General features: G+C 64.2%; 1 protein-coding gene across 1 annotated transcript in view; it reads right to left on the bottom strand.

Annotated features, from left to right (window-relative positions):
- Positions 1 to 19692, bottom strand: part of LOC122545828 (adenylate cyclase type 5-like) — a 145461-nt gene that overhangs the window by 40782 nt on the left and 84987 nt on the right. Inside the window, exon 6 of the mRNA XM_087985500.1 lies at positions 15380 to 15538. Coding sequence (XP_087841626.1) covers positions 15380 to 15538 — 159 coding nt within the window. The remainder of the gene's footprint in view (positions 1 to 15379; positions 15539 to 19692) is intronic.

Raw genomic sequence — 19692 nt, 5'->3', positions numbered from 1 at the left:
TCAGCGCTGACCCTCCCTCAGCGCTGACCCTCCCTCAGCGCTTACCCTCCCTCAGCGCTGACCCTCCCTCAGCACTGACCCTCCCACAGCACTGACCCTCCCTCAGCACTGACCCTCCCTCAGCGCTGACCCTCCCTCAGCGCTGACCCTCCCTCAGCGCTGACCCTCCCTCAGCGCTGACCCTCCCACAGCGCTGACCCTCCCACAGCACTGACCCTCCCACAGCACCTACCCTCCCTCAGCACTGACCCTCCCTCAGCACTGACCCTCACTCAGCACTGACCCTCCCTCAGCACTGACCCTCCCACAGCACCCGCTCCATCAGCACTAACCCTCCCTCAGCACTGACCCTCCCACAGCACCCGCTCCCTCAGCACTGACCCTCCCACAGCACCCGCTCCCTCAGCACTGACCCTCCCTCAGCACTGACCCTCCCTCAGCGCTGACCCTCCCTCAGCACTGACCCTCCCACAGCGCTGACCCTCCCTCAGCACCTACCCTCCCTCAGCACTGACCCTCCCACAGCACCCACTCCCTCAGCACTGACCCTCCCTCAATATAGACCCTCCCACAGCACCCACTCCCGAAGCACTGACCCTCCCACAGCACCCACTCCCTGAGCACTGACCCTCCCTCAGCACCCACTCCCTCAGCACTGACCCTCCCTCAATACAGCCCTCCCACAGCACCCACTCCCTCAGCACTGACCCTCCCACAGCACCCACTCCCTCAGCACTGACCCTCCCACAGCACCCACTCCCTCAGCACTGACCCTCCCACAGCACCCACTCCCCCAGCACTGACCCTCCCACAGCACCCATTCCCTCAGCACTGATCCTCCCACAGCACCCATTCCCTCAGCACTGACCCTCCCACAGCACCCGCTCCCTCAGCACTGAGCCTCCCTCAGCGCTGACCCTCCCACAGCGCTGACGCTCCCTCAGCACTGACGCTCCCTCAGCACCCACTCCCTCAGCACTGACGCTCCCACAGCGCCCACTCCCTCAGCACTGACCCTCCTACAGCACCCGCTCCCTCAGCACTGACCCTCCCACTGCACTCACTCCCTCAGCACTGACCCTCCAACAGCACCCACTCCCTCAGCGCTGACCCTCCCACAGCACCCACTCCCTCAGCGCTGACCCTTCCACAGCACCCACTCCCTCAGCACTGACCCTCCCACAGCACCCACTCCCTCAGCACTGACCCTCCCACAGCACTGACACTCCCTCAGCATCCGCACCCTCAGCACTGACCCTCCCACAGCACCCACTCCCTCAGCACTGACCCTCCAACAGCACCCACTCCCTCAGCGCTGACCCTCCAACAGCACCCACTCCCTCAGCGCTGACCCTCCCACAGCACCCACTCCCTCAGCGCTGACCCTCCCACAGCACCCACTCCCTCAGCACTGACCCTCCCACAGCACCCACTCCCTCAGCACTGACCCTCCCACAGTCACCCCTCCCTCAGCGCTGACCCTCCCCACAGCGCCCACTCCCTCAGCACTGACGCTCCCACAGCGCCCACTCCCTCAGCACTGACCCTCCTACAGCACCCGCTCCCTCAGCACTGACCCTCCCACTGCACCCACTCCCTCAGCACTGACCCTCCAACAGCACCCACTCCCTCAGCGCTGACCCTCCCACAGCACCCACTCCCTCAGCGCTGACCCTTCCACAGCACCCACTCCCTCAGCACTGACCCTCCAACAGCACCCACTCCCTCAGCGCTGACCCTCCAACAGCACCCACTCCCTCAGCGCTGACCCTCCCACAGCACCCACTCCCTCAGCGCTGACCCTCCCACAGCTCCCGTTCCCTCAGCACTGACCCTCCCACAGCACCCACTCCCTCAGCACTGACCCTCCCACAGTCACCCCTCCCTCAGCGCTGACCCTCCCCACAGCGCCCACTCCCTCAGCACTGACCCTTCCACAGCACCCACTCCCTCAGCACTGACCCTCCCACAGCACCCACTCCCTCAGCACTAACCCCCCTACAGCACCCACTCCCTCAGCACTGACCCTCCCACAGCACCCGCTCCCTCAGCACTGACCCACCCACAGCACCCACTCCCCCAGCACTGACCCCCCTGCAGCACCCACTCCCTCAGCACTGACCCTCCCACAGCACCTGCTCCCTCAGCACTGACCCTCCCACAGTCACCCCTCCCTCAGCACTGACCCTCCCTCAGCAATGACCTCCCCACAGCACCCACTCCCTCAGCACTGACCCTCCCTCAGCACTGACCCTCCCACAGCGCTGACCCTCCCACAGCACCCACTCACCCAGCACTGACCCTCCCTCAGCACTGACCCTACCTCAGCGCTGACCCTCCCACAGCACCCACTCCCTCAGCATTGACCCTCCCACAGCACCCACTCCCTCAGCACTGACCCTCCCACAGCACCCACTCCCTCAGCACTGACCCTCCCACAGCACCCACTCCCTCAGCACAGACCCTCCCACAGCGCTGACCCTCCCACAGCACCCGCTCCCTCAGCACTGACGCTCCCACAGCACCCGCTCCCTCAGCACTGACCCTCCCACAGCACCCGCTCCCTCAGCACTGACCCTCCCACAGCACCCATTCCCTCATCACTGACCCTCCCACAGCACCCATTCCCTTAGCACTGACCCTCCCACAGCGCCCACTCCCTCAGCGCTGACCCTCCCGCAGCACCCATTCCCTCAGCACTGACCCTCCCTCAGCGCTGACCCTCCCACAGCGCTGACCCTCCCACAGCACCCACTCCCTCAGCACTGACCCTCCCACAGCACCCGCTCCATCAGCACTAACCCTCCCTCAGCACTGACCCTCCCACAGCACCCGCTCCCTCAGCACTGACCCTCCCACAGCACCCGCTCCCTCAGCACTGACCCTCCCTCAGCACTGACCCTCCCTCAGCACTGACCCTCCCTCAGCGCTGACCCTCCCTCAGCACTGACCCTCCCACAGCGCTGACCCTCCCTCAGCACTGACCCTCCCACAGCACCCACTCCCTCAGCACTGACCCTCCCTCAATATAGACCCTCCCACAGCACCCACTCCCTCAGCACTGACCCTCCCACAGCACCCACTCCCTGAGCACTGACCCTCCCTCAGCACCCACTCCCTCAGCACTGACCCTCCCTCAATACAGCCCTCCCACAGCACCCACTCCCTCAGCACTGACCCTCCCACAGCACCCACTCCCTCAGCACTGACCATCCCACAGCACCCACTCCCTCAGCACTGACCCTCCCACAGCACCCACTCCCTCAGCACTGACCCTTCCACAGCACCCACTCCCCCAGCACTGACCCTCCCACAGCACCCATTCCCTCAGCACTGACCCTCCCACAGCACCCATTCCCTCAGCACTGACCCTCCCACAGCACCCGCTCCCTCAGCACTGAGCCTCCCTCAGCGCTGACCCTCCCACAGCGCTGATGCTCCCTCAGCACTGACGCTCCCTCAGCACCCACTCCCTCAGCACTGACGCTCCCACAGCGCCCACTCCCTCAGCACTGACCCTCCTACAGCACCCGCTCCCTCAGCACTGACCCTCCCACTGCACCCACTCCCTCAGCACTGATCCTCCAACAGCACCCACTCCCTCAGCGCTGACCCTCCCACAGCACCCACTCCCTCAGCGCTGACCCTTCCACAGCACCCACTCCCTCAGCACTGACCCTCCAACAGCACCCACTCCCTCAGCGCTGACCCTCCAACAGCACCCACTCCCTCAGCGCTGACCCTCCCACAGCACCCACTCCCTCAGCGCTGACCCTCCCACAGCACCCGTTCCCTCAGCACTGACCCTCCCACAGCACCCACTCCCTCAGCACTGACCCTCCCACAGTCACCCCTCCCTCAGCGCTGACCCTCCCCACAGCGCCCACTCCCTCAGCACTGACGCTCCCACAGCGCCCACTCCCTCAGCACTGACCCTCCTACAGCACCCGCTCCCTCAGCACTGACCCTCCCACTGCACCCACTCCCTCAGCACTGACCCTCCAACAGCACCCACTCCCTCAGCGCTGACCCTCCCACAGCACCCACTCCCTCAGCGCTGACCCTTCCACAGCACCCACTCCCTCAGCACTGACCCTCCAACAGCACCCACTCCCTCAGCGCTGACCCTCCAACAGCACCCACTCCCTCAGCGCTGACCCTCCCACAGCACCCACTCCCTCAGCGCTGACCCTCCCACAGCTCCCGTTCCCTCAGCACTGACCCTCCCACAGCACCCACTCCCTCAGCACTGACCCTCCCACAGTCACCCCTCCCTCAGCGCTGACCCTCCCCACAGCGCCCACTCCCTCAGCACTGACCCTTCCACAGCACCCACTCCCTCAGCACTGACCCTCCCACAGCACCCACTCCCTCAGCACTAACCCCCCTACAGCACCCACTCCCTCAGCACTGACCCTCCCACAGCACCCGCTCCCTCAGCACTGACCCACCCACAGCACCCACTCCCCCAGCACTGACCCCCCTACAGCACCCACTCCCTCAGCACTGACCCTCCCACAGCACCTGCTCCCTCAGCACTGACCCTCCCTCAGCAATGACCTCCCCACAGCACCCACTCCCTCAGCACTGACCCTCCCTCAGCACTGACCCTCCCACAGCGCTGACCCTCCCACAGCACCCACTCACCCAGCGCTGACCCTCCCTCAGCACTGACCCTCCCACAGCACTGACCCTCCCACAGCACCCACTCCCTCAGCACTGACCCTCCCACAGCACCCACTCCCTCAGCACAGACCCTCCCACAGCGCTGACCCTCCCACAGCACCCGCTCCCTCAGCACTGACGCTCCCACAGCACCCGCTCCCTCAGCACTGACCCTCCCACAGCACCCGCTCACTCAGCACTGACCCTCCCACAGCACCCATTCCCTCATCACTGACCCTCCCACAGCACCCATTCGCTTAGCACTGACCCTCCCACAGCGCCCACTCCCTCAGCGCTGACCCTCCCGCAGCACCCATTCCCTCAGCGCTGACCCTCCCTCAGCGCTGACCCTCCCACAGCGCTGACCCTCCCACAGCACCCACTCCCTCAGCACTGACCCTCCCACAGCACCCAACCCTCAGCACAGACCCTCCCACAGCGCCCGCTCCCTCAGCACTGACCCTCCCACAGCACCCGCTCCCTCAGCACTGACCCTCCCACAGCGCCCACTCCCTCAGCGCTGACCCTCCCACAGCACCAGCTCCCTCAGCACTGACCCTCCCACAGCGCCCACTCCCTCAGCGCTGACCCTGCCACAGCACCCATTCCCTCAGCACTGACCCTCCCTCAGCGCTGACCCACCCACAGCACCCACTCCCTCAGCACTGACCCTCCCACAGCACCCGCTCCCTCAGCACTGACCCTCCCACAGCACCCACTCCCTCAGCACTGACCCTCCCACAGCACCAGCTCCCTCAGCACTGACCCTCCCACAGCGCCCACTCCCTCAGCACTGACCCTCCCACAGCGCTGACCCTCCCACAGCACCCACTCCCTCAGCACTGACCCTCCCACAGCACCCGCTCCCTCAGCACTGACCCTCCCACAGCACCCATTCCCTCATCACTGACCCTCCCACAGCACCCATTCCCTTAGCACTGACCCTCCCACAGCGCCCACTCCCTCAGCGCTGACCCTCCCGCAGCACCCATTCCCTCAGCACTGACCCTCCCTCAGCGCTGACCCTCCCACAGCGCTGACCCTCCCACAGCACCCACTCCCTCAGCACTGACCCTCCCACAGCACCCGCTCCATCAGCACTAACCCTCCCTCAGCACTGACCCTCCCACAGCACCCGCTCCCTCAGCACTGACCCTCCCACAGCACCCGCTCCCTCAGCACTGACCCTCCCTCAGCACTGACCCTCCCTCAGCGCTGACCCTCCCTCAGCACTGACCCTCCCACAGCGCTGACCCTCCCTCAGCACCTACCCTCCCTCAGCACTGACCCTCCCACAGCACCCACTCCCTCAGCACTGACCCTCCCTCAATATAGACCCTCCCACAGCACCCACTCCCTCAGCACTGACCCTCCCACAGCACCCACTCCCTGAGCACTGACCCTCCCTCAGCACCCACTCCCTCAGCACTGACCCTCCCTCAATACAGCCCTCCCACAGCACCCACTCCCTCAGCACTGACCCTCCCACAGCACCCACTCCCTCAGCACTGACCCTCCCACAGCACCCACTCCCTCAGCACTGACCCTTCCACAGCACCCACTCCCCCAGCACTGACCCTCCCACAGCACCCATTCCCTCAGCACTGACCCTCCCACAGCACCCATTCCCTCAGCACTGACCCTCCCACAGCACCCGCTCCCTCAGCACTGAGCCTCCCTCAGCGCTGACCCTCCCACAGCGCTGACGCTCCCTCAGCACTGACGCTCCCTCAGCACCCACTCCCTCAGCACTGACGCTCCCACAGCGCCCACTCCCTCAGCACTGACCCTCCTACAGCACCCGCTCCCTCAGCACTGACCCTCCCACTGCACCCACTCCCTCAGCACTGACCCTCCAACAGCACCCACTCCCTCAGCGCTGACCCTCCCACAGCACCCACTCCCTCAGCGCTGACCCTTCCACAGCACCCACTCCCTCAGCACTGACCCTCCAACAGCACCCACTCCCTCAGCGCTGACCCTCCAACAGCACCCACTCCCTCAGCGCTGACCCTCCCACAGCACCCACTCCCTCAGCGCTGACCCTCCCACAGCACCCGTTCCCTCAGCACTGACCCTCCCACAGCACCCACTCCCTCAGCACTGACCCTCCCACAGTCACCCCTCCCTCAGCGCTGACCCTCCCCACAGCGCCCACTCCCTCAGCACTGACGCTCCCACAGCGCCCACTCCCTCAGCACTGACCCTCCTACAGCACCCGCTCCCTCAGCACTGACCCTCCCACTGCACCCACTCCCTCAGCACTGACCCTCCAACAGCACCCACTCCCTCAGCGCTGACCCTCCCACAGCACCCACTCCCTCAGCGCTGACCCTTCCACAGCACCCACTCCCTCAGCACTGACCCTCCAACAGCACCCACTCCCTCAGCGCTGACCCTCCAACAGCACCCACTCCCTCAGCGCTGACCCTCCCACAGCACCCACTCCCTCAGCGCTGACCCTCCCACAGCTCCCGTTCCCTCAGCACTGACCCTCCCACAGCACCCACTCCCTCAGCACTGACCCTCCCACAGTCACCCCTCCCTCAGCGCTGACCCTCCCCACAGCGCCCACTCCCTCAGCACTGACCCTTCCACAGCACCCACTCCCTCAGCACTGACCCTCCCACAGCACCCACTCCCTCAGCACTAACCCCCCTACAGCACCCACTCCCTCAGCACTGACCCTCCCACAGCACCCGCTCCCTCAGCACTGACCCACCCACAGCACCCACTCCCCCAGCACTGACCCCCCTACAGCACCCACTCCCTCAGCACTGACCCTCCCACAGCACCTGCTCCCTCAGCACTGACCCTCCCTCAGCAATGACCTCCCCACAGCACCCACTCCCTCAGCACTGACCCTCCCTCAGCACTGACCCTCCCTCAGCGCTGACCCTCCCACAGCACTGACCCGACCTCAGCGCTGACCCTCCCACAGCACCCACTCCCTCAGCATTGACCCTCCCACAGCACCCACTCCCTCAGCACTGACCCTCCCACAGCACCCACTCCCTCAGCACTGACCCTCCCACAGCACCCACTCCCTCAGCACAGACCCTCCCACAGCGCTGACCCTCCCACAGCACCCGCTCCCTCAGCACTGACGCTCCCACAGCACCCGCTCCCTCAGCACTGACCCTCCCACAGCACCCGCTCACTCAGCACTGACCCTCCCACAGCACCCATTCCCTCATCACTGACCCTCCCACAGCGCCCACTCCCTCAGCGCTGACCCTCCCGCAGCACCCATTCCCTCAGCACTGACCCTCCCTCAGCGCTGACCCTCCCACAGCGCTGACCCTCCCACAGCACCCACTCCCTCAGCACTGACCCTCCCACAGCACCCAACCCTCAGCACAGACCCTCCCACAGCGCCCGCTCCCTCAGCACTGACCCTCCCACAGCTCCCACTCCCTCAGCACTGACCCTCCCACAGCACCCACTCCCTCAGCACTGACCCTCCCACAGCACCAACTCCCTCAGCACTGACCCTCCCACAGCGCCCACTCGCTAGCACTGACCATCCCACAGCACCCATTCCTTCAGCACTGACCCTCCCACAGCACCCACTCCCTCAGCTCTGACCCTCCCACAGCACCCACTCCCTCAGCTCTGACCCTCCCACAGCACCCACTCCCTCAGCATTGAACCCCCCACAGCACCCGCTCCCTCAGCACTGACCATCCCACAGCACCCACTCCCTCAGCATTGAACCCCCCACAGCACCCACTCCCTCAGCACTGACCCTCCCTCAGCACCCACTCCCTCAGCACTGACCCTCCCACAGCACCCACTCCCTCAGCACTGACCCTCCCACAGCACCAACTCCCTCAGCACTGACCCTCCCTCAGCACCCACTCCCTCAGCACTGACCCTCCCACAGCACCCACTCCCTCAGCACTGACCCTCCCACAGCACTGACCCTCCCACAGCACCCACTCCCTCAGCACTGACCCTCCCACAGCACCCACTCCCTCAGCACTGACCCTCCCACAGCACCCACTCCCTCAGCACTGACGCTCCCACAGCACCCACTCCCTCAGCACTGACCCTCCCTCAATACAGACCCTCCCTCAGCACCCACTCCCTCAGCACTGACCCTCCCACAGCGCCCACTCGCTAGCACTGACCATCCCACAGCACCCATTCCTTCAGCACTGACCCTCCCTCAGCACTGACCCTCCCACAGCAACCACTCCCTCAGCACTGACCCTCCCACAGCACCCACTCCCTCAGCATTGAACCCCCCACAGCACCCGCTCCCTCAGCACTGACCATCCCACAGCACCCACTCCCTCAGCACTGACCCTCCCACAGCACCCACTCCCTCAGCACTGACCCTCCCTCAGCACCCACTCCCTCAGCACTGACCCTCCCACAGCACCCACTCCCTCAGCACTGACCCTCCCACAGCACCAACTCCCTCAGCACTGACCCTCCCTCAGCACCCACTCCCTCAGCACTGACCCTCCCACAGCACCCACTCCCTCAGCACTGACCCTCCCACAGCACTGACCCTCCCATAGCACCCACTCCCTCAGCACTGACCCTCCCACAGCACCCACTCCCTCAGCACTGACGCTCCCACAGCACCCACTCCCTCAGCACTGACCCTCCCTCAATACAGACCCTCCCTCAGCACTGACCCTCCCACAGCACCCACTCCCTCAGCACTGACCCTCCCACAGCACCCACTCCCTCAGCACTGACCCTCCCACAGCACCCACTCCCTCAGCACTGACCCTCCCACAGCACCCACTCCCTCAGCACTGACCCTCTCACAGTACCCACTCCCTCAGCACTGACCCTCCCACAGCACTGACCCTCCCTCAGCACTGACCCTCCCTCAGCACTGACCCTCCCACAGCACTGACCCTCCCTCAGCACTGACCCTCACACAGCACTGACCCTCCCTCAGCACTGACCCTCCCACAGCACTGACCCTCCCACAGCACCCACTCCCTCAGCACTGACCCTCCCACAGCGCCCGCTCCCTCAGCACTGACCCCCCCCACAGCACCCGCTCCCACAGCACTGACCCTCCCACAGCACCCGCTCCCTCAGCACTGACCCTCCCACAGCACCCACTCCCTCAGCACTGACGCTCCCACAGCACCCACTCCCTCAGCACTGACCCTCCCTCAGCACTGACCCTCCCACAGCACTGACCCTCCCACAGCACTGACCCTCCCACAGCACCCACTCCCTCAGCACTGACCCTCCCACAGCACCCACTCCCTCAGCACTGACGCTCCCACAGCACCCACTCCCACAGCACTGACCCTCACACAGCACTGACCCTCCCACAGCACTGACCCTCCCACAGCGCTGACCCTCCCACAGCACCCACTCCCTCAGCACTGACCCTCCCACAGCGCCCACTCCCTCAGCACTGACCCTCCCACAGCACCCGCTCCCTCAGCACTGACCCTCCCACAGCACCCGCTCCTTTCATTGCCCCCATGCTTCCCTTCCCCATCACCCATCTGTCTCTCATTGTCTTTTCCCTCCCTTTCATGCCCTCTCTCCCCTCACCCTCCGATCTGTCCCCCCACCACTGCGCTCTCTCACACTCCCCTCCATTTCACCCTCACTTACCCCATATCTCACTATCCCCCTTGTAAGATCCACCCACTCTTCCCCACTCTTCCCCACTCTACCCCCATTTCTCTATCCCTTCACCCATCCCAAACTCCTTTCACACTTTCCCTCTCTGACTCTCGGTATCTTTCCATATACGGTGCTCCGAGTGTGGGTCTGACCGAGGGGAGACTGCGGAACCGTGCACGGTGCTCCGAGTGTAGGTCTGACCGAGGGGAGACCGGGGAACTGTGCACGGTGCTCCAAGTGTGGGTCTGACCGAGGGGAGACCGGGGAACCGTGCACGGTGCTCCGAGTGTGGGGTCTGACCGAGGGGAGACCGGGGAACTGTGCACGGTGCTCCGAGTGTGGGTCTGACCGAGGGGAGACCGGGGAACTGTGCACGGTGCTCCGAGTGTGGGTCTGACCGAGGGGAGACCGGGGAACCGTGCACGGTGCTCCGAGTGTGGGTCTGACGGAGGGGAGACCGGGGAACTGTGCACGGTGCTCCGAGTGTGGGTCTGACCGAGGGGAGACCGGGGAACCGTGCACGGTGCTCCGAGTGTGGGTCTGACCAAGGGGAGACCGGGGAACTGTGCACGGTGCTCCGAGTGTGGGTCTGACCGAGGGGAGACAGGGAAACTGTGCACGGTGCTCTGAGTGTGGGTCTGACCGAGGGGAGACCGGGGAACTGTGCACGGTGCTCCGAGTGTGGGTCTGACCCAGGGGAGACCGGGGAACTGTGCACGGTGCTTCGAGTGTGGGTCTGACCCAGGGGAGACCGGGGAACTGTGCACGGGGCTCCGAGTGTGGGTCTGACCGTGGGGAGACCGGGGAACTGTGCACGGTGCTCCGAGTGTGGGTCTGACCGAGGGGAGACCGGGGAACTGTGCGCGGTGCTCCGAGTGTGGGGTCTGACCGAGGGGAGACCGGGGAACTGTGCACGGTGCTCCGAGTGTGGGTCTGAGGGAGGGGAGACCGGGGAACTGTGCACGGTGCTCCGAGTGTGGGTCTGACCGAGGGGAGACCGGGGAACTGTGCGCGGTGCTCCGAGTGTGGGGTCTGACCGAGGGGAGACCGGGGAACTGTGCACGGTGCTCCGAGTGTGGGTCTGAGGGAGGGGAGACCGGGGATCTGTGCACGGTGCTCCGAGTGTGGGTCTGAGCGAGGGGAGACCGGGGAACTGTGCACGGTGCTCCGAGTGTGGGTCTGACCGAGGGGAGACCGGGGAACTGTACACGGTGCTCCGAGTGTGGGTCTGACGGAGGGGAGACCGGGGAACTGTGCACGGTGCTCCGAGTGTGGGTCTGACCGAGGGGAGACCGGGGAACTGTGCACGGTGCTCAGAGTGTGGGTCTGACCGAGGGGAGACCGGGGAACTGTGCACGGTGCTCCGAGTGTGTGTCTGACCGAGGGGAGACCGGGGAACTGTGCACGGTGCTCCGAGTGTGTGTCTGACAGAGGGGAGACCGGGGAACTGTGCACGGTGCTCCGAGTGTGGGTCTGACCGAGGGGAGACCGGGGAACTGTGCACGGTGCTCCGAGTGTGTGTCTGACCGAGGGGAGACCGGGGAACTGTGCACGGTGCTCCGAGTGTGGGTCTGACCGAGGGGAGACCGGGGAACTGTGCACGGTGCTCCGAGTGTGGGTCTGACCGAGGGGAGACTGGGGAACTGTGCACGGTGCTCCGAGTGTGGGTCTGACCGAGGGGAGACCGGGGTACTGTGCGCGGTGCTCCGAGTGTGGATCTGACCGAGGGGAGACCGGGGAACCGTGCACGGTGCTCCGAGTGTGGGTCTGACCCAGGGAGACCGGGGAACTGTGCACGGTGCTCCGAGTGTGGGTCTGACCGAGGGGGGACCGGGGAACTGTGCACGGTGCTCCGAGTGTGGGTCTGACCCAGGGAGACCGGGGAACTGTGCACGGTGCTCCGAGTGTGGGTCTGACCGAGTGGAGACCGGGGAACTGTGCACGGTGCTCCGAGTGTGGGTCTGACGGAGGGGAGACCGGGGAACTGTGCACGGTGCTCCGAGTGTGGGTCTGACCGAGGGGAGACCGGGGAACCGTGCACGGTGCTCCGAGTGTGGGTCTGACCGAGGGAGACCGGGGAACCGTGCACGGTGCTCCGAGTGTGGGTCTGACCGAGGGGAGACCGGGGAACTGTGCACGGTACTCCGAGTGTGGGGTCTGACCGAGGGGAGACCGGGGAACTGTGCACGGTGCTCCGAGTGTGGGTCTGACCGAGGGGAGACCGGGGAACTGTGCACGGTGCTCCGAGTGTGGGTCTGACCGAGGGGAGACCGGGGAACTGTGCACGGTGCTCCGAGTGTGGGTCTGACCGAGGGGAGACCGGGGAACTGTGCACGGTGCTCCGAGTGTGGGTCTGACCGAGGGGAGACCGGGGAACTGTGCACGGTGCTCCGAGTGTGGGTCTGACCGAGGGGAGACCGGGGAACTGTGCACGGTGCTCCGAGTGTGGGTCTGACCGAGGGGAGACCGGGGAACTGTGCACGGTGCTCCGAGTGTGGGTCTGACCGAGGGGAGACCGGGGAACTGTGCACGGTGCTCCGAGTGTGGGGTTTGACCGAGGGGAGACCGGGGAACTGTGCACGGTGCTCCGAGTGTGGGTCTGACCGAGGGGAGACCGGGGAACTGTGCACGGTGCTCCGAGTGTGGGTCTGACCGAGGGGAGACCGGGGAACCGTGCACGGTGCTCCGAGTGTGGGTCTGACGGAGGGGAGACCGGGGAACTGTGCACGGTGCTCCGAGTGTGGGTCTGACCGAGGGGAGACCGGGGAACCGTGCACGGTGCTCCGAGTGTGGGTCTGACCAAGGGGAGACCGGGGAACTGTGCACGGTGCTCCGAGTGTGGGTCTGACCGAGGGGAGACAGGGAAACTGTGCACGGTGCTCTGAGTGTGGGTCTGACCGAGGGGAGACCGGGGAACTGTGCACGGTGCTCCGAGTGTGGGTCTGACCCAGGGGAGACCGGGGAACTGTGCACGGTGCTCCGAGTGTGGGTCTGACCCAGGGGAGACCGGGGAACTGTGCACGGGGCTCCGAGTGTGGGTCTGACCGTGGGGAGACCGGGGAACTGTGCACGGTGCTCCGAGTGTGGGTCTGACCGAGGGGAGACCGGGGAACTGTGCGCGGTGCTCCGAGTGTGGGGTCTGACCGAGGGGAGACCGGGGAACTGTGCACGGTGCTCCGAGTGTGGGTCTGAGGGAGGGGAGACCGGGGAACTGTGCACGGTGCTCCGAGTGTGGGTCTGACCGAGGGGAGACCGGGGAACTGTGCGCGGTGCTCCGAGTGTGGGGTCTGACCGAGGGGAGACCGGGGAACTGTGCACGGTGCTCCGAGTGTGGGTCTGACCGAGGGGAGACCGGGGAACTGTGCGCGGTGCTCCGAGTGTGGGGTCTGACCGAGGGGAGACCGGGGAACTGTGCACGGTGCTCCGAGTGTGGGTCTGACCGAGGGGTGACCGGGGAACTGTACACGGTGCTCCGAGTGTGGGTCTGACGGAGGGGAGACCGGGGAACTGTGCACGGTGCTCCGAGTGTGGGTCTGACCGAGGGGAGACCGGGGAACTGTGCACGGTGCTCAGAGTGTGGGTCTGACCGAGGGGAGACCGGGGAACTGTGCACGGTGCTCCGAGTGTGTGTCTGACAGAGGGGAGACCGGGGAACTGTGCACGGTGCTCCGAGTGTGGGTCTGACCGAGGGGAGACCGGGGAACTGTGCACGGTGCTCCGAGTGTGTGTCTGACCGAGGGGAGACCGGGGAACTGTGCACGGTGCTCCGAGTGTGGGTCTGACCGAGGGGAGACCGGGGAACTGTGCACGGTGCTCCGAGTGTGGGTCTGACCGAGGGGAGACTGGGGAACTGTGCACGGTGCTCCGAGTGTGGGTCTGACCGAGGGGAGACCGGGGAACTGTGCGCGGTGCTCCGAGTGTGGATCTGACCGAGGGGAGACCGGGGAACCGTGCACGGTGCTCCGAGTGTGGGTCTGACCCAGGGAGACCGGGGAACTGTGCACGGTGCTCCGAGTGTGGGTCTGACCGAGGGGGGACCGGGGAACTGTGCACGGTGCTCCGAGTGTGGGTCTGACCCAGGGAGACCGGGGAACTGTGCACGGTGCTCCGAGTGTGGGTCTGACCGAGTGGAGACCGGGGAACTGTGCACGGTGCTCCGAGTGTGGGTCTGACCCAGGGAGACCGGGGAACTGTGCACGGTGCTCCGAGTGTGGGTCTGACGGAGGGGAGACCGGGGAACTGTGCACGGTGCTCCGAGTGTGGGTCTGACCGAGGGGAGACCGGGGAACCGTGCACGGTGCTCCGAGTGTGGGTCTGACCGAGGGGAGACCGGGGAACTGTGCACGGTGCTCCGAGTGTGAGTCTGACCGAGGGGAGTCCGGGGAACTGTGCACGGTGCTCCGAGTGTGGGTCTGACCGAGGGGAGACCGGGGAACTGTGCACGGTGCTCCGAGTGTGAGTCTGACCGAGGGGAGTCCGGGGAACTGTGCACGGTGCTCCGAGTGTGGGTCTGACCGAGGGAGACCGGGGAACCGTGCACGGTGCTCCGAGTGTGGGTCTGACCGAGGGGAGACCGGGGAACTGTGCACGGTACTCCGAGTGTGGGGTCTGACCGAGGGGAGACCGGGGAACTGTGCACGGTGCTCCGAGTGTGGGTCTGACTGAGGGGAGACCGGGGAACTGTGCACGGTGCTCCGAGTGTGGGTCTGACCGAGGGGAGACCGGGGAACTGTGCACGGTGCTCCGAGTGTGGGTCTGACCGAGGGAGACCGGGGAACTGTGCACAGTGCTCCGAGTGTGGGTCTGAGGGAGACCGGGGAACTGTGCACGGTGCTCCGAGTGTGGGTCTGACCGAGGGGAGACCGGGGAACTGTGCACGGTGCTCCGAGTGTGGGTCTGACCGAGGGGAGACCGGGGAACTGTGCACGGTGCTCCGAGTGTGGGTCTGACCGAGGGGAGACCGGGGAACTGTGCACGGTGCTCCGAGTGTGGGTCTGACCGAGGGGAGACCGGGGAACCCTGCCCGGTGCTGTGTGTATGCGGAGGCAGTGAGCAGATACGGCGCTGTGGTGTCACCGACTGGGTGCTGTGGAGGACCTACCCAGCCTTGCCTCCAGCCTCCATGTGATTGGCCAGGGTCACATCGTTGGACCAGACGTCGAACTGCCACTTCCTGAGGCCCAGCACCCCGCAGTGCACTCTGCCGCTGTGTATCCCCACCCTCATGTTCACATTCACCCCGGTCACCTCTCGCACCAAGCTGAAACGGGGTACACGGTGGGTGTGGGGGGAGACAGACAGACAGACAGAGAGAGGGGTTAGACCGAGAACCTCAGGACGCCTTCCAGCCCTCCACTCACTGAGACCATGGAGTGCTCTGTCCACATCCTGCGGTCACTCCGAGCGGACGTACGTGGACAGGTGTCGGTCTATCAGTGCAGACTGACCATCACTGACCACTCGGGAACACAAGGGGAACACGCAAAGACATGGCATTTCCTCCTCTCTCTCTCTCACACACTCTCCCTCTCTCTGAGGGTCTCTCTCTCTCTCCCTCTCTCTGAGGGTCTCTCTCTCACACTCACACTCCCTCTCCCTGAGGGTCTCTCTTTCTCACACACACACTCTCCCTCTCTCTGAGGGTCTCTCTCTCTCTCCCTCTCTCTGAGGGTCTCTCTCTCACACTCACACTCCCTCTCCCTGAGGGTCTCTCTTTCTCACACACACACTCTCCCTCTCTCTGAGGGTCTCTCTCTCTCTCCCTCTCTCTGAGGGTCTCTCTCTCACACTCACACTCCCTCTCCCTGAGGGTCTCTCTTTCTCACACACACACTCTCCCTCTCTCTGAGGGTCTCTCTCTCTCCCTCTTTCTCTCTCACACACACTCTCCCTCTCTCTGAGGGTCTCTCTCTCTCCCTCTTTCTCTCTCACACACACACTCTCCCTCTCTCTGAGGGTCTCTCTCTCTCCCTCTTTCTCTCTCACACACTCTCTCTCCCCCTCTTTCTCTCTCACACACTCACTCTCCCTCTCTCTGAGGGTCTCTCTCTCCCCCTCTTTCTCTCTCACACACACACTCTCCCTCTCTCTGAGGGTCTCTCTCTCTCCCTCTTTCTCTCTCACACACACACTCTCCCTCTCTCTGAGGGTCTGTCTCTCTCCCTCTTTCTCTCTCACACACACACTCTCCCTCTCTCTGAGGGTCTCTCTCTCTCCCTCTTTCTCTCTCACACACACTCACTCTCCCTCTCTCTGAGGGTCTCTCTCTCTCCCTCTTTCTCTCTCACACACACACACTCTCCCTCTCTCTGAGGGTCTCTCGCTCTCCCTCTTTCTCTCTCACACACTCACTCTCCCTCTCGCTGAGGGTCTCTCTCTCTCCCTCTTTCTCTCTCACACACACACTCTCCCTCTCGCTGAGGGTCTCTCTCTCTCCCTCTTTCTCTCTCACACACTCACTCTCCCTCTCGCTGAGGGTCTCTCTCTCTCCCTCTTTCTCTCTCACACACTCACTCTCCCTCTCGCTGAGGGTCTCTCTCTCTCCCTCTTTCTCACACACACACTCTCCCTCTGAGGGTTCTCTCACTCTCCCTCTTTCTCTCTCACACACACACTCTCCCTCTCTCTGAGGGTCTCTCTCTCTCCCTCTTTCTCTCTCACACACACACTCTCCCTTTCTCTGAGGGTCTCTCTCTCTCCCTCTTTCTCTCTCACACACTCACTCTACCTCTCTCTGAGGGTCTCTCTCACTCACACACACACACACTCACTTTCCCTTTCTCTGTTCTCTCTCTGTCTCTCTCACTCTCTCTCTCTGTTCTCTCTCTCTCTCCCTGTCCCTCTCTTTCTGTCTCTGTCTCTCTCTCTCTGTCCCTCTCTCTCTCTCTCTCTCTGTCTCTCTCTGTCTCTCTCTCTCTGTCCCTCTCTCTGTCTCTCTCTCTCTGTCCCTCTCTCTGTCTCTCTCTGTCTTGGTCACTCTCTCTGTGTGTAATTGTGTCTTCACAATCAAATACTGGCTCCCACTGGCGCCTCATCCGTCCCAGACTGACCGATATTAAACCCACAGGTAAGTGTACGACAGTCCAAGTGTATCGGGGATATCCAAAACTCCTGTCGGCCCACTTCCACTCGCTCCCACCCTCTTCCCTCACGCTGAGGATAGAAACACATGCACTGACAGATTCAGGAACAGCCCCTTCCCCCCCACCCTGACAGATTCAGGAACAGCCCCTTCCCCCCACCCTGACAGATTCAGGAACAGCCCCTTCCCCCCACCCTGAGAGATTCAGGAACAGCCCCTTCCCCGTCCCCCCCACCCTGACAGATTCAGGAACAGCCCCTTCACCCCCACCCTGACAGATTCAGGAACAGCTCCTTCCCCCGCCCTGACAGATTCAGGAACAGCTCCTTCCCCCCTGCCCTGACAGATTCAGGAACAGCTCCTTCCCCCCACCCTGACAGATTCAGGAACAGCTCCTTCCCCCCTGCCCTGACAGATTCAGGAACAGCCCCTTCCCCCCACCCTGACAGATTCAGGAACAGCCCCTTCCCCCACCCTGACAGATTCAGGAACAGCCCCTTCCCCCCCACCCTGACAGATTCAGGAACAGCCCCTTCCCCCCCACCCTGACAGATTCAGGAACAGCCCCTTCCCCCCCGCCCTGACAGATTCAGGAACAGCTCCTTCCCCCCACCCTGACAGATTCAGGAACAGCTCCGTCCCCCACCCTGACAGATTCAGGAACAGCCCCTTCCCCCACCCTGACAGATTCAGGAACAGCCCCTTCCCCCCCACCCTGACAGATTCAGGAACAGCTCCTTCCCCCCCACCCTGACAGATTCAGGAACAGCTCCTTCCCCCCCACCCTGACAGATTCAGGAACAGCTCCTTCCCCCCCACCCTGACAGATTCAGGAACAGCCCCTTCCCCCCCACCCTGACAGATTCAGGAACAGCTCCTTCCCCCCCACCCTGACAGATTCAGGAACAGCTCCTTCCCCCCCACCCTGACAGATTCAGGAACAGCCCCTTCCCCCCACCCTGACAGATTCAGGAACAGCCCCTTCACCCCCGCCCTGACAGATTCAGGAACAGCTCCTTCCCCCCCCCGCCCTGACAGATTCGGGAACAGCTCCTTCCCCCCGCCCTGACAGATTCAGGAACAGTCCCTTCCCCCACACTGACAGATTCAGGAACAGCCCCTTCCCCCCCCGCCCTGACAGATTCAGGAACAGCTCCTTCCCCCCCCACCCTGACAGATTCAGGAACAGCTCCTGCCCCCCCCCCGCCCTGACAGATTCAGGAACAGCCCCTTCCCCCCCGCCCTGACAGATTCAGGAACAGCTCATTCCCCCACCCTGACAGATTCAGGAACAGCCCCTCCCCACCCTGACAGATTCAGGAACAGCCCCTTCCCCCGCCCTGACAGATTCAGGAACAGCTCCTTCCCCCCCACCCTGACAGATTCAGGAACAGCTCCTGCCCCCCCCCCCCCCGCCCTGACAGATTCAGGAACAGCTCCTTCCCCCCCCACCCTGACAGATTCAGGAACAGCTCCTTCCCCCCCCACCCTGACAGATTCAGGAACAGCTCCTTCCCCCCCACCCTGACAGATTCAGGAACAGCCCCTCCCCACCCTGACAGATTCAGGAACAGCTCCTTCCCCCCCCACCCTGACAGATTCAGGAACAGCTCCTGCCCCCCCCCCCCCGCCCTGACAGATTCAGGAACAGCCCCTTCCCCCCACCCTGACAGATTCAGGAACAGCCCCTTCCCCCCCACCCTGACAGATTCAGGAACAGTCCCTTCCCCCACCCTGACAGATTCAGGAACAGCCCCTTCCCCCCCGCCCTGACAGATTCAGGAACAGCCCCTTCCCCCCACCCTGACAGATTCAGGAACAGCTCCTTCCCCCCCACCCTGACAGATTCAGGAACAGCCCCTTTCCCCGCCCTGACAGATTCAGGGACAGCCCTCTCATACGTTCGAGCTGATCTCTCTCTGCACCTTCTATGTCCCAGTAACAGTGTGTGCTGTGACAATGATGAACTTGTGGAAGGTGTGATTTTATTCGGACTGCATGCAAACCAATACTCCTCACTGTATCTCGGGACGTGGGTCATCAATAAATCAAATCAATGGCCATCCCCAACCAGGCGGGAATTGAACCATCGCCCCTTGGCACTGTCAGGTCAGTGATATAATGTTGCTGGCTGTTCCCTGTGTTTGGGGTGGGGGGGGGGGGGGGAAGGTGAGTTGCCTTCCTGATCCACTGCAGTTCCCCTTCCACCCCTACCCTGCAACTATGTGTGGGGTGGAGGGACACTGTGCATTCAGGGAGGGGGGGGTTAAGGATTCCCAAACCCTGGATGCAGCAAGGGAACGGCTCCATCTCTCTCTGTCTCTCTCACTTTC

The sequence above is a fragment of the Chiloscyllium plagiosum genome, unplaced genomic scaffold (genome assembly GCF_037043375.1).
Source record: "Chiloscyllium plagiosum isolate Xiang-an unplaced genomic scaffold, Cpla_swu_hap1 HiC_scaffold_53X, whole genome shotgun sequence".
Classification (NCBI taxonomy): Eukaryota; Metazoa; Chordata; class Chondrichthyes; order Orectolobiformes; family Hemiscylliidae; genus Chiloscyllium; species Chiloscyllium plagiosum.
This window is presented reverse-complemented; position numbering and strand designations above follow the sequence as displayed.